The sequence below is a fragment of the Nuphar pumila genome, chromosome 10 (assembly GCF_984573655.1).
Source record: "Nuphar pumila chromosome 10, dmNupPumi1.hap1.1, whole genome shotgun sequence".
Taxonomy (NCBI): domain Eukaryota; kingdom Viridiplantae; phylum Streptophyta; class Magnoliopsida; order Nymphaeales; family Nymphaeaceae; genus Nuphar; species Nuphar pumila.
The window spans coordinates 518,352-537,912 of record NC_143258.1 but is presented as its reverse complement, the minus strand read 5'-3'; the positions used below and the strand labels follow the sequence as shown (position 1 = coordinate 537,912).

General features: G+C 41.1%; 1 protein-coding gene across 1 annotated transcript; it reads right to left on the bottom strand.

The window, feature by feature from the left end:
* Window positions 1-6,076: 6,076 nt before the first annotated feature.
* Window positions 6,077-7,247, bottom strand: LOC149823140 (chlorophyll a-b binding protein CP29.2, chloroplastic-like). Its single transcript, XM_090018681.1, has 2 exons — window positions 6,680-7,247; window positions 6,077-6,570 (listed from the first exon to the last, which is right to left on the bottom strand). The coding sequence occupies exons 1-2, from the start codon at window positions 7,184-7,186 to the stop codon at window positions 6,208-6,210; spliced, it is 870 nt and encodes a 289-aa protein (XP_089874807.1). The 5' UTR covers window positions 7,187-7,247; the 3' UTR covers window positions 6,077-6,207.
* Window positions 7,248-19,561: the final 12,314 nt, after the last annotated feature.

Genomic DNA, 19,561 nt, shown 5'->3' with positions numbered 1-19,561 from the left:
ACTAGGGTTTGGGGGGTTTTCGATTCCCAAGCCCTACCCTCTCTCTCTCTCTCTCTCCCTCTCTAGTTCTAGAGTCCTAGACCTCTAGCGAGCTCCGCCGACCTCCATGGGTGTCCTCAGGTACTCTCTCTCTGACTCTCGCTCCCCCCTCTCTCTCTCTCTCGGTGGTGATGGCCACCGAAAATGGAGGGGAGGGCCTAAGGTTTTAGAAATGGGGAAGGAGGGGAAGAGTCGAGAGACTCTCTGTGTGTGTGTGGTGATGAATTTTCTCATTATTCTTCATTTTATTGTTATGTAAGACTAAGGTATTATTAAAAAAAACACTAAAAAAATCAGAGTTACCAAGTCAACCCGCAAGTCGAGGGTCGGGCGATCCAAGTCCGAGTCACGAGTTTGCCAACTATGACGAAATATGATAGCGACACCATGCTAGGAAACATTGGATTAGGGAACTACACCATTTGATTGTCATTATGTTTTAGCCTAAGTCACAAGGATTTGGCCAACCAGGTGCCGCACCCGCATCAACGCAACGCGATGCGGGTGCGGCACCCGATGCGGTCAACGCACCTATGATCATTTTTGTTCAGTTTTAGACTTTAAAAAAAATTTGCCCGATGAAAAGGGTTGCGAAGAGGAGGATTAGGGCATTTTTCCCTAATCCTCCCTTCCTCTCCTCCTGAAGCCGAAGCCGATCGACGATCGACTTCTTCGCTGGACCCCGACGCTGCCGCCGACCACTCCTCCTCAGGTACTCTCTCTCACTGGACTCCCTTCTCTCCTCTTTGACTCCCTCTCCTCTCCTCTCCTCTCTGACTCCCTCTCCTCTCCTCTTTGTCATTTCCTAATGCTGTGATTTGATTTTTTTATGACTGATTTATGTGATATTGTTGTTGGCTATCAGATTGTTAACATTGATCGTTAAGTAGGAAAAAAATTGTGTATACATAATTTGTTTAAACATTTTCCTTGAAATAAAATATTTTTTATTAGATTCCTATAAGTGTTATCATTTTTCTAGTACTTGGCGTCAAACTGATTCTCTGTGGAGTTCAGTTTTGATGTCCTCTAATGTTTGACAGTGATCCTATGTCCTTCCTAGTGAACGGTTTGATTTAAAAAAATTTGTTTTTTTGCAAATCTGATTATTGTTCTTTCAATCCTGTTGAGATACATATTTAAAATTTTGTTCATCCATTCTCTGTCATCTGAATGCAATATCAAAAGTTTGTTTATTGTGAATATGCTTAGAAGATACTACAATAGTGCATGTTTCATTCTATATTTTTATATTATTGTTACAGACTTGCAGTCTTAAATGTGCATTGAAAATTCAGAATGAATGTGAATTTGTCCAACTGATTCACATTTTTTGATATTAGCTTGTCTGTCCAACTAAAATTTTGGTAATGCTTGTTAAAATTGACTTTTATTGCTTTGAAGTTTGCACTCAATGTGGTTTTTACTCTTTTCTATTTCTCACATATCTTTGTTTTCAGTTGTCGTATACCGATTCCTGCTTTGCACTCAACATTATAAATCTTGATTGTGTGCATAATTGATTGATTTTAATATAAATTATAACTTTTTTTGTGTTTTCAGGACAAAAATGACGGATAAAGGGAAATGACTTGCATCATCCTCATCCTCACATGTGAGTTCTGCTACTGGTGTTGCTGATAGTTGTAGTAGGAGTGATGATGCGAGGTCACTATGGGTACATGTAGATAAGCATGCAAAAACTGGAAGAGGAGGTGGTTGATACAAGAGATTTCGATGCAAGCTATGTGAAAGAGATTTTGTTGGGTCTTACACAAGAGTTAAGACTCATTTATTGAAGATACCAGAACATGGTATTTCAGGATGCAGAAGAGTTGATGAGGCAATGCGAAAACAATACAATAAGAATATGAAAAGATGAAGACAATGAATGATTCTTGTGCAATTAGTGTGCCATTTTTAAGCCACCAAGAAGATGCTAAAAAAAAAAAGTGAATGTAGGAGGTAGAGGAAGATGAATGATACAAGCATCATTCAATACATATGGAAGGGAGAAGATGGATAAAAAAGTAGCGAGGTATTTTTATTCTAGTTTACTCCCATTTAATGCAGCTAGAAATCCTTATTGGAAGGATTTAGTTATTTTTTTGGCAAATTATAATTTGAGTGGTTATGTACCTCCAAGCTCAGAAAAAATATGAACCACACTTCTTACAGAAGAGAGGGCAAATGTTGAGAGATTACTAGAAATTAAAAAATATTCATGGGAGCAAAATGGAGTTTTCATTATTTTTTATGAGTGGACAGATATTCAAAGGTATCCACTATTCAATTTTATTGCTTCTTCGATTAGTGACTTAGTATTCTTGAAAGCAGTTGATGCATTAGAAGAATATAAAAATGCTGAGTATTTGAAGGGATTGTTTATAGAAGTAATAAAAGAAGTGGGTGATCAGAAAGTAGTACAAATCATCACAAACAATGCTTGAGTTTGTAAAAGTGCAACATTGAGTTTGGAGAGTGAGTATCCTCATATTTTTTGGAGTCTCTGGGTAGCACATAGCTTGAATTTGACCCTCAAGAGCATTTGCAACCCTAAAGAAGAAGAAAATTCACCAACATATGATTTATGTTCATGGATTGAAGAATTAGAGAAAAATGTCAAAAGCATTAGGAATTTTGTTGTTGACCATCATCATGCTAATGCTATAACCTGAAATTGTTGAAGGTCGTTGAAACATGTTTTGTGTCTATCATTGTGATAGTGAAGAAGGATAAGAAAGTGAAGAATACTTTGGTTAACATGGTGACTGATGAGAATTAGACATTCTATCGTACTGATGATGATGTCAAGGCTCAAGAAATTAAGAAATTTATTGTTGATGATGAGTTTTGAGACAGGGTCATATATTTCTTTCAATTTACTCATCCTATTTGAGAAATGTTGAGAAAAGCTGATAATGATGAGCCCATGATTCATAAAGTTTATGAAATGTGAGATAATATGATTAAAAAAATATAAGTTGTAGTTTTCAACATGAAGGAAAAAATCCTGCATTAGATGATTCAAAATTTTTTAACCATATTCATTCAGTTTTAGTAAGAAGATGGGATAAGAGCAACACTCATTTGCATTACATGACACATTCTCTTAATCCAAAATATTATGCAAAAAAGTGGCAAGAAGGTGATATTTGTTGTGTCCCTCTAAATTTAGACCCAGAGCTATCAAGGCATAGAAATATGTGTATGACAAGACTTTATCCAGAATCACATATTCTAAATCAAGTCACACAAGAGTTTAGAAAATTTGTATCTTCAAGATTATATGGACAAACATTACTCGCGAGAGAGACGGATAATATAGATCCTATTACATGGTGATCAACATTTGGATCAGAAACACCTTTTCTCCAATGTCTTGCATTGAGATTGCTATCCCAGCCTACTAGTTCATCATGTTATGAAAGAAATTGGAGCATATATTCTCAAATGCAGAACATGAAGAGAAACAAACTCACCAACAAGTGTGTCGAGGATTTAGTACATGTTCATTCAAATCTTTGACTAATTTCGCGAACCAATGATGAATACAGGTATTAATTTGCTCTCTTAGTTATTTAACTATTTCTTAGTTTTTTATTTAAATATACTTGTATTTAACATTTTAAAATTGGGTTTGTAATGCAGACAAGGATCATCCAAATTTTGGGATGTAAACCCAGAAGAGTGTGACTTAGAGGGAAATCATGGTTTCAACATTACAAACATGGATTTATCTGAGCCCATACTTTATTCTACGGATGCATTTCATGATGAAGAAAAAAATTATTAGGATCCATTACTTCATCGTCATATACGTTGTGTAGGATATACTTTGGTATGTAATTATGCATTTTTTGTTTCTTTTGTTAGTATACTATATAATTTACTTCTTTTCTGCTTTACTTGTTTGATTATTTTTATAATTGTGGTGTTGGTTTTTAAGATATAGAATAGAATTGTAGATTGTTAATTTGATTTTTTGCATGCATGATGATGAATTGATTTGTTGATATTGTGATAATTGATTTATATTTCATTAGTGTTAATGTTGTTAACTGTTAAAACTTAAAAATTATATATATATATATATATATATATATATATAATTAAGAAAAAAACCTGAAAGCTAATTGAGAAAAAAAACACAAAAAACCTTAAATCCTAGTTATTGAAATGCAACTATTTAAGAAAAAGTAAATAAGAACCCTAATCCTAACAACCAATGATCATAATTTTATATGCTAATAAAAAAAATTAAAATAAAATCTTAATTAAATACTAACTAAAAATATTAATCAAAGCGTGCAGGAATGACAAAGGACCTCCCCCTGTGCGCCCTACGACTAGGGTGTGCACATTGCGTCAGATGGCCGAAGGCTGCCTTGGTGCCTCTAAATAGTGTCCGATGGGAGTGTTGTGCCTTGTGGTGGTCGAGGGAGTGGACACACAACAATTCGAGAGAGAGAGAGAGGTGGGGTCAGAGGGAGGGAATCAAGATTGAAAGAGAGAGAGCGGGGGCTCGACCTGACGACCCCTGTGGTTGTGCTGCTGTGGGGTCGCAGGCAAGGGCAGAGGATGAGAGAGTAGGGGGGTGTGGGGCCCTATGCCCTATGGTTGTAGGGTCGCGGGGAGGGCGAGAAAAGGCCAGAGCAGTGTGACAAATATCGCGAGATTTATGAAAATCTCACGAAAAAATGCCTGAAAGTTTAAAACTGCAATTTCTCGCAAGATTTTCAAAATATCGCGAGAATTATGAAAAACATAAATACCACAATTTAAATGTGATATTTATGAAATTTATCGTGATTTAAATGTTGGTTGCGCCTGGTGGTGCCCAGATGTTCTCTACGAGACGAGTAATAGATTGTTCTCGATATAGCGATTTACGAAAATCGCATAACGATTTGCCATTTATTTATTTTTGCTACGCGATTTTCATAAATTGTTACTCGATTTTGCGATTTGCCATTTTTTTTGCGCTACACGATTTTCGTAAATCGTTATTGTGTGTAAATCGTAAATCGTGATGCCGAACACCGCCCCTTGAGCACGATCTTCGTCGTGACCAGGCTGTAGTCGCCAGTCGTCCCGATGGCAGTCTTGAAGTCTGTGATGGAGAAGCCGGAGAGAAACGTGCCATTCCCGACGTTGGCGGGGAGGTGGGTCCTGTCGAAGAGCACGACGCCGAAGGTCGAGATGAGGATCTTGTGGTGCCAGAACCCGATGAATGCACGTCAAGACTTGAGGGTGTGAACGCTCGTGCTGAGCAGCGTTATAGTGGCCTAGAAGGCATAGCCCTGATCGAAAGTATTGTCGATGTAGAGGTAGACAGATTGTACTTTGAAAGACTTTGTTGTAGGTGTATTGGAGGACGATTCTGTTGTAGATGTCCCTCGAAGGCGGCGAAGGGTCGCCTTAGGCGGTTGCCCGTTGAACGATGACAACATTTTGGCCACTGCTAGCAGAAAGTGGATGCCGATCACCATCGGATCACCTACTCTTTACCTTCCTTAATTTCTTCTCTAGAGAGAGATATGGTTTTACACTGTTTCATGGAGAAGGATGAAGAAGAAGAAGATGATGATGACAGAAAGTTCAAACGAAAAAGAAAGAGTGTTTTATGTTTGTTTCGCTGTTTAGACTTTTAAGAGTTAACATCATCTTCGACTTTTTGAATAAAAGATATTTTTGTCTTTTTTTTAAACCATCATTTTCTTTTTTTTTGAATAAAGAATATTTTTATCATTTTTTTGAATCATGTCTCGTGACAAGAAAGAATACTTAAGTCTTTGCAATCAAAGAGGCCGTCGTCCGGGGAGAACACACCACCTTCCCCGGAAACAATCCATGACTTTTTGTCTTAACGTCCCATCTATGTTAAATAAAATTGTGAATTCGCGTCTAATTGATACTCGTACAGAGTCCCGGTTCATGTCTGTGTCTTTGGGACGTAGGAAGAAAGGAGGAGAAAGCAGCATTCTCTGTGGCACGCTGACATTAGGGATGACTTAAAAATAAGAACACACACGCATGATCAAATGACGCAAAAGCTTTGGTGATTTACATGATGGAAAATACAGTAATAGCAGTACTACAGCAGCTCTGCTTAAGTCTTAACCAAGAGTACAATGGCCCTCTGATCTGAATATCTTATGATTGTAATTAAGAGGAGGAAGAGAAGGTGTCGAAGATGGTGGTGTGGAGTGGGTCGCTCAAATGGGTGGCCCAGTTGTTGAGGGGACCCTTGCCGGTGGCTGCTGCCTGGACGGCGAAGCCAAGGAACCCAACCATCGCCAGCCGAGCGTGTTTGATCTCCGCCAATTGAAGCCGTGGCTTGTTGTCGGGGTCGGTGGCCAAGCCCAGTGGGTCGAAGGGGCCGCCGGGGTATATCCTCTTCTCCGGGTCCAGCTCAGCGTTCCTCTGGAACTCGATGTACCCGATCACGATCGCCTCGATCCATATCAACGTGGAAATGGAGAAGGGGAGAGGGAGCCCCAGGTAAGACGACCCGTCCACTAACTCCACCTGATCAATAAAAGAAAAGAAAAGAAGGATCGAAGAAGATGAATCGTCCCTCCCTCTTGTGGAATAACTACAGTGAATGGGTGCAAATGCAATGGGGAAGTGAACCTACCTTGCCGGCGTCCTGCCAGGTGACACCTGTGACGGCCTCGACGGTGAGGGCGCCGAGGGTGGCGAGCATGGCCCAGCGGCCGTGGATGAGCTCGCACTCCCTGAAGCGCTGAAGGCCGAAGACCTCGCCGTAGGGCTGGAAGGGCGTGGATTTGACGTCGCTGTTCTCGAACCTGGTGCCGATGATGTCGCCCGCCACGTTCTTGGCCAGGTTCTGGTCCAGCGAGTCCAGCTCGAACTGCAGGTACTCGGCGGGCTTGCCCAGCCCGAAGGGGTCGAAGCCGTAGTCGCCGATGAGGGTGCCGTCCAGCCACTCGGGCGCCTTAGCCCCTGGGAACCAGAGCGGCCGGTCCGACACCACCTTCGACGTCTTGGCCGGCTTTTTCGCTGCCTTCTTCCCCCCGCCGAACCCGAACCTGGCCTGGAACCTACCGCCGTTGGCCCCCACGTTGTGCAGACGGCTGCCCAAGAAGGTGGAAGTTGCTCCGGTGGTGGCAGCAGCAGCCATTGTTTGGCTCTGGAATTGAGTGGAGTTGGGATTTGGGTGGGGGTGCTGAAACTGAGGTTCGTGTTATGGTGGTTTATGTTCTGGCGGTGTATCCTGCGTTCTGATCGTGAGCCGTTGGTGAAGCAGACCATATCCATCTGACGGCTTTCGTCGTCTGATCCTTATCTCTGCCTTATCGGTTCAGTATGTCCACGTGGCCGCTAATTCTTCAGATTTTCTTTTATTTTGTGGCCTACATTTGGCCTAGGTGGCGGACGCATCTAACTCTTGATAACGAATTGACCTGCCACCATCGGGGGGGGGGGGGCTCCGCTTGTCTGGCAGGAGCAGTTAGTGCACGTCACCTTGTACAGGGACGTTGCAAGTTCGAATACCAGTCAGGGGCGTCCTTGATCTGCCGTGGTTCAGTGTGTAGCTAGGGCATTGCGCTAATGTCCTAACTGCTGGTACACTTCTACTTTTTTCATGGTAAACCCTCATTGCCAACCTATGTCGCAATGATTCGTGGAATGGAGGACACGGGATTCAGATTTGACTGGAAAGCTCGATTTTTTTTTTCAAAAAATGGGACACGAGGACAGATTTTTTTTTTTAAAATTTTTTAATGAACAAAAAACTATTTTTTGAATATCTTAATATTAAAAATGAAAATTTTGTTGGAATAAAACTAAACTAAACTATTAAAATAAGCCGTACATGTCGGTGTCCATCTCAGGGTGTCTGAGCATGTCCCCTTGTGTCACCAGGGACACAGCCAAAATGGCGTGTCTCTGTGACATAGTTTCCAACCTTTCCTCGGATCCAGTTTTATGATAGAAATAACAGGCCTTAATCCAACCTGAATCAACCATTTATGATTTAGCTGCAATATAACCTATATATCTTCTCTCAAGTTGCAAGCTCGATTCTTCCTAGTTTTATTTCAAAAACTTCAAAGGATTTCAAGTTCGTGATAGAATCATGACATATTAAAATTTTTGCTTATTTCTAATTTTATTGTCATTTTGATTCCAATTCTATATACTTTTTGTTTTTTCATAGTTTTGATCAATCTTTTCATATTCTTTAGTGAAACGAGCATGCTATAGCAGCCCGTCCATATGTCCCGACTCTAGATAAATAAGTTTATATTAAAAAAATTTATTATGACAAAAATATGATTAATAAACAATATCTATACATCTAAAAATAAAATACATGAAAAATTTTATTGAAGCAAAAAATAGTTTTCTATATCACTTGTAGTCCAGGAAGGTTTTAATGGAAAAAAAATAGGAGACAGTATTAAGAGAGAGAGAGAGAGAGAGAGAGAGAGAGAGAGAGAGAGAGAGAGAGAGAGATGTATGTTTTGGGGATATGCCATTCTTTTTTTACATGGATAGGTAACTCCTATTTTTGTGCAAAAAAATTAGTAATGCATTCATTTTTTCTGAAAAAAAGTTGCAAATGCCAAAATAAATCTATAATTTCATTCAAGAAAGACACGATAAATTCGTCATTTGAGAAAAAGTTATAAAGAATAAACTTTTTGTCCTTCATTACCCATGCTTCTGTTTTTTATAGTATTTAGGGGTAGGCAACAGGCCCGGCCCGATGGGGTCAAGCCTACCCGGCCTGCCATGGGCTGGGTTTGGCCCATGATTTTAGGCTAGGACCCGTTACGTATAAGGCTGAAACCCAACCTGTTATATGCATGGGTCAGGCTTGGGTCGGTCCAATGAGCCTGACTTATTTATTAGTTTTTTTAAAAATTAACTATTACACAGTAACTTGGATAACTATTATTATTTAAGTAATTAGTTGCAGGAAAACTTGCTATTTGTTAATTATTACTATTTACCTAATTAGTTGCATGAGAACTTGCTATTCTCTCATCAACCCATAATTTAAGTCAATCATTTATGCATTTTAAGATGGGGTCGGACCCAGCCCACTTCACATTGATCGATAAGGATGGCAGTAGACAGAGGGAAAACAGGGCCCCGCCTCGCCTCGCCCCATTTGGATCAGGGATGGAAGACATGAAACTGTGATAGAGGCGGAGATGGAGGTTAGAATCAAAACATGTGCGGGAATGGATTTACGCTTCCCCAAGCCCACCCTGCCCTGTCTAGGGGTGGCAATCGGGTCGGGTTGGCGTGTCAGCATACCTCAACCCGAACCTGACCCGTTTATTAAACGGGTCGGCTGTGGCAAACACGAACCCGACCCGTTTAATAAACGGGTAACCCGACACGACCCGCCAACCCATTTAATAAATGGGTTGGGTCGGGTAAACGGGTTTTCAGGTTCGCGGGTCGGGTTGACGGATCGGGTTGGCAGGTAGGCGGGTCGAGTTGACGGGTCAGGGTGGCGGGTTGGCACGAGTTGGCGGGTCGACGGGTCGGGTTGGCGGGTCGACCCACCCGCCTAACCCGTTTATTAAACGGGTCAGGCGGGTTGGCATACCCCTAACACGAACCCGACCCGTTTAATAAACGGGTTAGGCGGGTCGACCCGTTTATTAAACGGGTTCATTTTTTCCAAACCCGAACCCGCCTAAGAGGCGGGTTGGCGGGTCGTGTCAGGTTTTGCCACCCCTAGCCCTGTCCCTGATCCATGTTAGTAAAATAACTAGAATACCTTTGAGGATGACAGGAGACCGGGGAGAAAGAGTCCCACCCCGCTTCACCTAGTCTGGACCAAAGATGGAGGACATGAAATGGGGATGAAGGTTAAAATCAAAACTCGTGTGTGGGTGAAGGCGGGGATGAAAGGTAGAATTTTGAGATGGGGGTGCAGGTGGAGATCTTGTCCCCAGCTCCGCCCCGGTCCATTGCCATCCCTATTGACAGTTTGGGCCAATGGGTCAGGCCATGGGCTTATCTTCAAACCCGAGCCCATTAATAACTGGGCCAATAACCCAGCCTGTTGACCGGGCCAGCCCATTCAATGCCCTGGTCAACCTGGTCCATTAGAGGGCAGGGCCGGGCCGATGCCCACCCATAATAGTATTTAAGAAATACGACGAGAATAATTTCCTGAAAAAATTGTCCAAGCAAATAACTCTTCCTTGCCTAAAAAAAAATCTCCACAATGGGATTCGGTGACCATCATCTTTCATGAGGTGGATGCAGTTCATTGGACAATGGATAGCATCATGATGATCCGTACCCCACCTTACCTATTCAATCTCAATCCGATGGCATTGGATCTCGGGTTGCCCAAGCTAGTCGCCAGCTCCGGATTGACTTGACGTACTGAAATTCGTACAGAACCAATATGGTTAGTATCATTTTCTTAAAACTGGTTCTTAGATCTCAGAAACCCCTATATCTAGGGGTACGTATAGATCGGGTTTGTTTTGTCATTTATTCAATCCAAATCCAAGATAGCATTTCCTGTTGCAGATTCACATAAAATCAGATGTGGTTGCATTCTTACGTGAAAAAAAACTTGTTTTTTATTTTTTGGGGCAAAATTATCATATTTGTTTTGGTTTAGGATTCTATCCTACCTCATCAAATATCATTCAAATCTAGAGTTGGATTTGGATCTATTTTATGTTTTCAGAACCAAGTTCAGATCTGACATGATCCAGCTCATATCCGACCCATTTGCACCCCTTTCCGTGTCTATGAAAATTGCTCAGCTAGTCTTCCAAAATTTAAATAATACATGGCAAAGGGCAATTAAGTACGACATTGTGATACAGCCTCTGAAATTCTGTTTATAGAACAGTCAAAACCCCTGCTTTATGCCTTAGCCACGTACACATGGTTATATAACCCAATTCTCATGATTGTATATATTTGGACAAGGATACCATGGTCAAGTCTGGTCCATGTAATTTTTTCTTTGGGCAAGGTCAAAAGAAAAACCTTGGCAAGCCTCAAGTTAATAAAACCCTTAAGGTCCTCCTGCTCACTTAGAAGTACACTCAGCTTCAACCCTGCGCAAGGAACGATCTCCATGGGTTTTGAACTTGTGAAGTCTAGGTCACCTGTACCAGATAAGTGGAGCCTTTGTAAGAATATAGAGGGAGGATAAAGTAAAATGTGATTGCATACTTTCAGCTTGAGCCATATCATCCTCCATCTTTGGGATACAGCCTGTCAGCTATGGGGCCCAATACCAAAAGTGTGCAATCACGGATCATAAGAATGACAGATCCGAGGAAAACTATAACGCCCCCAAAAATTTTGGACTTGTAATTTTTTACGAAAGGTTTGAAAGCTTTATAATCATTTTTTTTAGAGTTTAAAATAGCAATTCAACGAAAAATGATGTTTGAAATAACAAGTAAACACACAGTAGATTTGTATTTTCGTATATTCATTGAAACCATATAGATTCAAAATGAGGTTTTAATAATTAAAGTTTACACAAAAAGTGAAATTTCAAAAAAACCCTTATACCAAATTACAAAATGTCCTCAAGAGCGAAACGTCAGAGAAAGTGTGAGATCTTGATATCATCAAGTTATCATACCATTGATTGCCGTACCAATCTAATCATCACATGTACCCATAAAATGAACCAAACTTATAAAAAATCGGTAGGTGCATAGATATTAAAATTAAGAACAAGACTAATATATGCGTTGTTCCTTTCGTGATGTGCAGTTTAGAATAAGTAAAATGAGTATGATAATCTTGTTTCGATATTAACTCTTCTGAGGATACGCATAAACAACTTAGACTGTCCGGGGGTTTGTTATTCTATGTATTTTGATACCCCGACAACTAGTTGAGTTCGCTCCTAAGGGAATGGCAAGTGACCGAGAGAGAATTCCTCACATGTATACATGACAAGAGATGCATCCAAACTTTTACAGAAGTCTATGAGATCTACTACCTAGGATAATTTTTGGTAGCCCCGTCCCCTAACTCTGATTATTGTAGACACCGAGTTCAATTGTTACTCGAGAAGAATAGTTGTTAACAACGTGTCCATTAGAGTTTTTGTATCATCTCATCCTCTCCCTTGACGAAACTAAAGAGACGAATGAGTATGTCAAGTTTTATTTTTAATTGACGACCCATTTTACATGCTCTGGTCTTTCAAAACAAATCGAGCATCTTGTCTATGAAGGCGAATCATCACTATTTATATGATTTTCTTTTAATCATCATGCATTTTCATGCTATGAAGTGACTATGAATCGCTCATCAAATCATCGTAGTACTAACATATCGTGCATGTCTAATAATACTACTACGACGAGAAGGATATCAATTTCTTAGAAAGAAATCCCAATACCATTTAGAATTTTTCAAAGTCATGTGCTTTAGGCCAAGAGTATTTGAGTCATTTCAGATACCAAAATGAAAGGTTCAACATACGTACCACCTGGGGCTATGTAGTCGAAGCCTTTTTGTTATGCAGGTTTTGAGAAAAAGACTCGGTTGAGAATATGCAAATACTAAAACTTTATTTTTTTGTTTTTTCAAACAGTAATTAATATGAGTTTAAATCTCCCATGTGAAGCCCTTTTAAAAATAAAGACTTGGCCAGGTTGCGCAAATCATTTTACAATGTTATATATATATATATATATATATATATATATATATATATATATTAAAGCATAAGCCTGGACACATTACAACGTGGCGGCAAAAAAAATAATATAAAACAAGACTTGATGTGCGAAACTACACATCGAGATAAATAAACTGCATAAGCGATGCACGATGTTCGAAACCGTACATCAGCTAAATAAATTGCATAAGTAATATGCGATATACAAAACTGTACATTGGCTAAATAAATTGCATAAGCAATGCACGATATACGAAATCGTACATCAACTAAATAAATTGCGTAAGCAATGCACGATGTACAAAATCGTACATCAACTAAATAAATTACGTAAGCAATACACGATGTATGAAACTGTACATCGGCTAAATAAATTACATAAGTAATAACTTGTGCATATTATGGTGCATCGACAAAGTAAATGACATAATTTAAATGGACAAGAATACGCAAAACTGTGTTCTTGAGTTAAAAGCATATATATATATATATATATATATATATATATATATATATATATATATATATATATATATATATATATATAATATGTATAAGTTAAAAATATTCTGTCATTTGTTCTCTTATGCAACTTTCTCCTACCTCTGAGATGGTCAAATTCGCTGATGATTTTGAGCGTAGGTCTTTAAAAGTTTGTGCAAGTTTGTGTCTTGGTAAGTGTGTCGCATTCGTTGCACCAATGTGGTGCGGTAAAAGATATTTTATCCTCCTGCAAAAAAGAATGATGCAACAAACTTAATTTAATGAAGTAAGCCATGTTTGTGTCACATGGGTCAAACCCGAACCTAGTTCAAGCCGATCGGACCGAGCTAGGCTCGGTACAAGAAGTCGAGCCGGCTTCTCTAGCAAGCCAAGCCGGGCGGAACAAGGCATAAAAAGTGTTTGGTAGGGAACCTAGTTGACTAGGTTTGACCAAGCCGAACTCGGTTTGACCTAGCTGAATGTGGTATCAAAAAGGTTGGATTATGCTGAACTTAACTCGGTTGAGCCAAGTAAGAGGCAACTCGAGGTTGCCTTTTGACTGAGCTGGGTTCGAGCCAAGAGAATCAAGAAACGACCAAGCCAGGCTCAATTCAGCAACCGAGTCAGCTCTGTTTGAAAGCATGGACCAAGTCGAGCTCAGCTCGGCAGGGTTAAACATACAAAAACTAAAACAAATCAGAGCGACCACATATTAGATAAACGAATAGACTGGTAAACCTACTTTCCATGCTCACCATCCCCCACTCATAGAACATACACAGTGAGAGGCATGAAACACAGAGGGAGGGGGTTGGCTCGATGGTCAGGCCGAGCCCGGCCTAGTCCCAACTCGTGATAGGATCGAGCCTTGCTTGGTCCTCCAACAGGGTGGGGGGTGGTACAGGCGGAGCATGTTAGCTTCCAGTGCAACCAATCAAAGAGAGAGGAGTGAAAAGGGGTGCATGTTGCCTCCTTGTTGAAAAACTTAAGGGAAAAAGAGGAAGGCGACAAGTGGTTTCGACGGGGCTGGCCCTGTTGATGCTGAAGTAGAGGGCGAGAGGTGGTCAGGAAAGCGACTTGCCTGAATCTGAGAAGAAGGGGGAGTGGCAGACATGCAAGCAGAGAGAGGGGGATTTCGGCAGGGGTCGGGGTCAAGTAAAGAGAGGGAGAGATTCGTAGAGGGAGAGAGATGAGAGGGGGTCGGGTTACACCGGCATGAGGAGGGGCTCCGACGAGGGTGGGACATCGAGTGAGCAGGGGTCAAGCTTCAAGGGGTCGGGTGTTAGTTGCCAGGGCAACGAATCAAGGAGAGAGGAGAGAAAATGGGTGCATGCTGCCTCCTTGCCAAAAAACTTAAGGGAAAAAGGGGAAGGCGACAGATGATTTCGATGGGGCTGGCCCTGTCGATGCTGAAGCAAAGTGCGAGAGGTGATCATGCAAGTCGACTTGCTTGAATTAGAGAAGAGGGAGGGGCGGCGGTCGACCTACCAAATGCAGATAAGAAGGGCACTACAAGAAACCTGTGGATTAGCGACGACCTAAATTCGTCGCTAATCCGACGATAATCCGTCGCTAAACAGTTTAGCGACGGAAAACTTTCATCGCGAATTTTTCGACGCTAAGTAGTGCCAGAACTTATCCGCCGCTAATTCCGTCGCTAATTTGCGACGGATTAGCGACGAATATGATCCATCGCGAGTCCTTCGCTATTTTAAATTAGTGATGGATCATATCCGTCGCTAATCCGTCGTTAAATTTAAAAAAAAAATTGCTCGTTGCCGGCGCGTTCTCTGGCAAGAAGCAATTTTTTTTGCACAACCGGCGCGTTCCGGCGTCGAGACGCTCTTCCCCTAACAATCGCGATGAACCGACGCTGCCTCCAGTTGCATCTTCCTCACCCTCTCCCTCCGCCTCTTCCCTTCACTCTACGGCTTCTTCATCCTCCTCCTCCACGTGACCACCATCGTTGCCGCCACATTTGGCTGCGCATCGGCTACCAGCGCTGCCTCGCACACGCGCTGGTACACCTCCCATATGGTGTCAACCGTGATGATGGCCATATTCGAGGGGTCAGTGTCGGTGCTCATCTTCACGCGGACGGAAGACTTCCTGCAGTCCCTCAAGTCGTACGTCAGAGAAGACGACGCAGAGGTGATACTCAAGCTCGCGGGGGGTCTCTGCATGCTCATATTTTGCTTGGAGTGGGTGGTGCTGTGCTTGACATTCATAATGCGCTACAACGCCTATGTTGTTGAACCGGCGCGTTCCGGCGTCGGCGACTCCGACAGGCTCCAGTGGCTCCCCAATAGTAGCCTCCTCTTCGTCGCCACTCTCTTCGACTCCGACAAGCTCCAGGTTTAAATCGAACGGGAGGGAAAAACAAAGGGAGAAAAAATTTTGAACGGAGGGAGGGAAAATTTTGCGCCTCAGATGGGACGAAAATTAGCGACGAAATTAGCGAGAGAATTTTTCCGTCCCTAATTCGTCGCTAATTAGCGACGGATTAGGGACGGAAAAATTCCCTCGCTAATTCCGTCGCTAATTAGCATTTTTTTGTAGTGTGTTGGCGACGAAAAAACGTTGTCGCTAATCCCTCGCTAATTAGCGACGGTTTTAGCGACAGAGATATTTCCGTCGCTAATTTTGCAAATATTTCAAACGTTAGCGACAAATAGTTTTCGTTCGCTAATCCATCGCAAATTGGCGACGGAAAAAATCCGTCGCAAATTTCCGTCGCTAAGTAGCATTTTTCTTGTGGTGGGGGGAGTGTGCAGGGTGGTTGGTGAGGCGCGTAGGTTGGCAACGTCAGGGGAAGTGGTGGGGGAAACCACCGTAGAGGGAGGGAGGGAGGAGTCAGAGACAGAAACGGGGGAGGCGAGGGGTGCAGAAGAAATGAGAGCAGAGAGGGGCAGAGCTGCCCTCTCACTTTGTCTGCCAGAGTGCAGAGAAGAGAGACCATACCTGAAGGGTGGGGAGGCCTCTGGGTTCAACACAGAGATGGGGATCCCGACGGGGGGTCGAGCAGAGAGAGGGGGATTTCGATAGGGGGTCGGGGTCAAGCAAAGAGAGGGAGATATTCGTAAAGAGATGAGAGGGGGCTCGGGTTGCGCCAGCGTGAGGAGGGGCTCCGACGAGGGTGGGACGTCGAGTGAGCAGGGGTCGAGCTTCGAGGGGTCGAGTGTTGCATTAAAAAGAACCCCCCCCTACGGAAGGTTTAAATGGAATACGGGGGGGGGGGCTGTGTGGACCCAGATCCGGTCAGATCCAATCTGGATACAAAATATTTTTTTTTAAAAAAATTCACGAGTCTTACAAAAACAAAGTCTCACCCCGTGTTGCCTTGTTTAGACCAAGGATGGAGGGCATGAAATAGGGATGGAGGTTAAAATCAAAACCTGTATGGGGATGGACTTACGCTTTTGCCCACCCTGCCTCGCCCCATCCCCAATCCCTGATCCCCGTTAGTAAAATAACTAAAATACCTTTAGGGATGGTAGTGGACCATAGAGAAACGGAGCCCCACCCTGCCTCGCTCTGTTTAGACCGGAGATGGAGGATGCCTCACCCTGTTTAGACCGAAGATGGAGGTTAAACTGATATTCTCTAGGGCACATGTAAACAAATTAGCAAATAGGCTTTAGTCTTTTCAAGAATAAACTAATATAGGCCTGCAAAAGTGTGATTGAGGATTACAGGCAGAATGTGCAGGAATTGAATTGCTTTTTACCAAATGATGCAATCCCACCATTTGGGAATGGTGGTTGGGAAATTTTATAAGAAAATTATGGCCCTTGTTATTTCACCAAAAGCGTGGAAAGCAGAGTATTACCTCCATTAGTTCCCTACATACCTAATGTTACCGAGTTATACAAAATTGAGCTAAAAATTTGAAAATAACTTCATTATGCAAATTTCACCCTGAAATCTTATGGATTAATGTTTTGGTTTTGCCTTACAAAAGGTAGAATCTAGTTTAAAAATCTTATCGTTAAATGAATAAAAAAATCACTTTTTCTTACACCTAATGCTTAGATATGCGTTCTGAAAACTGACTCCCTGTTAACCTAAACTTATAGTTTTGATTATAATCCTAAATTTGGTGGAACTTGACCTTGTTTGATTCCCCAATGATGCTCTTAAACAACAGTTACTACTCAAAGGTCTCGGCAACTTTCAAGCATAGTCTACCATTCTGGAGCCCCCACCTACCACATATTGGATTCTAGTGATGCAACAAAGATTTGAGACAAATTTTCTCCAACAAAAAAGTAAGTTTGGAAGTGAGAAAGATGTAAGAAAAGTGAAGGTAGGAAGGAAAAATGTACAATTTTCCGACCATTCCAAATGAGAGAATTTTTTTTTAAGAGAGTTTTTTCTAAAGAGTACATTTTTTTATAGGAAGCATTCCTCCATCTGAGGATGAAGGAATGTTTCCTGCAAAAAGAAAATTTATATTTAACACACACACTCCCAACCAATCTCCCTACCATCTTCCTTCCTTTTCCTCATGTCCATTGAGACCTTGTCACTGACGCGAAACTTGATGATGTCGTCGAGGACTCCTCATGTCCGTCAAGCTTGAACCATATGCTGAAGAAGGATGCCTTTGAGAATTGATGAAAGGGAAGCTGGGTTCCTCTCATCCTCCTCCTTTCTCGTGTGCATCCCATACCAATACAATGAGGATAGCATTTGGTACCTCTTGGCATACAACCAATAGACTGCAATTGGGGTGTGAGTCCTCATGAGCTCATCACTCACATGCCCTTCCCAGAAAACCATCCTGAGGTAATTCAAGAACCCCCAACAGGCGATTAAGATGGTGGATGGCACTCCCAAATGATGAACTCACGATCCATAGTAGTGGAAGAAGACAAATTCATTTAGAAGACATTGGGATCACTGACCCACAAAATTTCTTCTGCAAAAAGCGAGTTTTGGGTGTCGATCTACGACCAAAACCATGATAGGTTCGTTGGTGAATAGTGGGATATACTAAAAAAACACTGTAATTTATACCAACTAAAAATTGTTGAAGATATACATATGCAACAAAGATCACTACAAGAAATTACTTTTTTATTAGCATGCCTCTTATGCAGTGCCATTAATGAAGCATCTTTACTGTCACGAAATATGCTCGTGCTAGTAAAGAGGTACATTATACTCGCATGACATACATTGTGTCATTATAAAACCTTTATTGGAGCGATTATTTTTTGAGCCAATGAAGTAAACAACTTTACTAGGATAAAATACTCTTGCACCAATAAAGATGTGCTATTACTGGCACGAAAAATTTTCACGCTAGTGAAATAAAGATATTTATTGGCATGAAAAAAATTATGCCAGTAAAGTTTTTTTTTAAATAAAATAAAAAGAAAGGTTCGAGAGACGAGGCCTCCTTCTCACATCTCTTGACCCTACTCTCTCTCTCTCTCTCTCACCTCTCTCTTGCATTAATGCTCCAAAAATTTTAACTTGAAAATTTTAATTTTTTTTTTGTAATTGATTACTTTTCAGAGTCAAATCGACCGCATAACAAAAAATTATTTGAAAGATCTAAGTTAGCAACATTGGGTGGGTTATAAAGAAATACACGACAATAAAGAACATTTCTCAGTTTTATTGGATCTGGGTCTGATCCCACACACATAAATTTTAAAATAGAGAGGGCAAAATCTCAAAGTTGATTCATTCCGAACAAAACTTCAAAACATAACTAAATTGAAAATTGTTTAACATAGCAAGTAACATCTCTAAAAATCAAGCACTTCTAGAAAACAAAAATAGGCAGAATGTGGTTCTGTGACTGGTTTGCGCTATCTCGTCATCGCCCGTAACTGCAGTCTACTTATCACCTGAAATGATAAGGAGTAAATGATAAGAAGTCAGACTATATCCGGTATTATAGGTACAATAACATCACACAATGTTAAAAAACTAAAACATAAATGAAGATTTAATCATACATTCAATCATGTATACATCAATAAGACATTAACGAATACTTGTCATAAAACATGCAATTGTATAAACATAAGGTTTTTGTTTTGATATTACCCTACCTGCTACCGGTAAGACAAAAATGTAGAGTTTTATTATGCAAAGTATTTTAATACCCCTAATGACTAGCTGAATCTATTTAAAAAAAGATGATATAATAACCAAGAAAGGATTCTCCAAAAATCAAGATAACCTAAGAGGCATCTTAAACTTCAGTTCTTATTAAATGGACCATGCATCTATTGGGTCAGATTTGATCAAAGCAAATTGCATCATAAGATTGAAGATTATGTTATGTTGATTGGTTAGCAAATCCATAATCCTTGGGCTCTACCTAACAGCCAATCCAGCCTGGAAATATCT

Coding starts and splice junctions, on each gene's coding strand:
- LOC149823140 (XM_090018681.1), bottom strand. CDS start 7,186: ATGGCTGCTGCTGCCACCACCGGAGCAACTTCCACCTTCTTGGGCAGC. Junction 6,571..6,679: donor CCTGGCAGGACGCCGGCAAG/GTAGGTTCACTT, acceptor TTTATTGATCAG/GTGGAGTTAGTGGACGGGTC.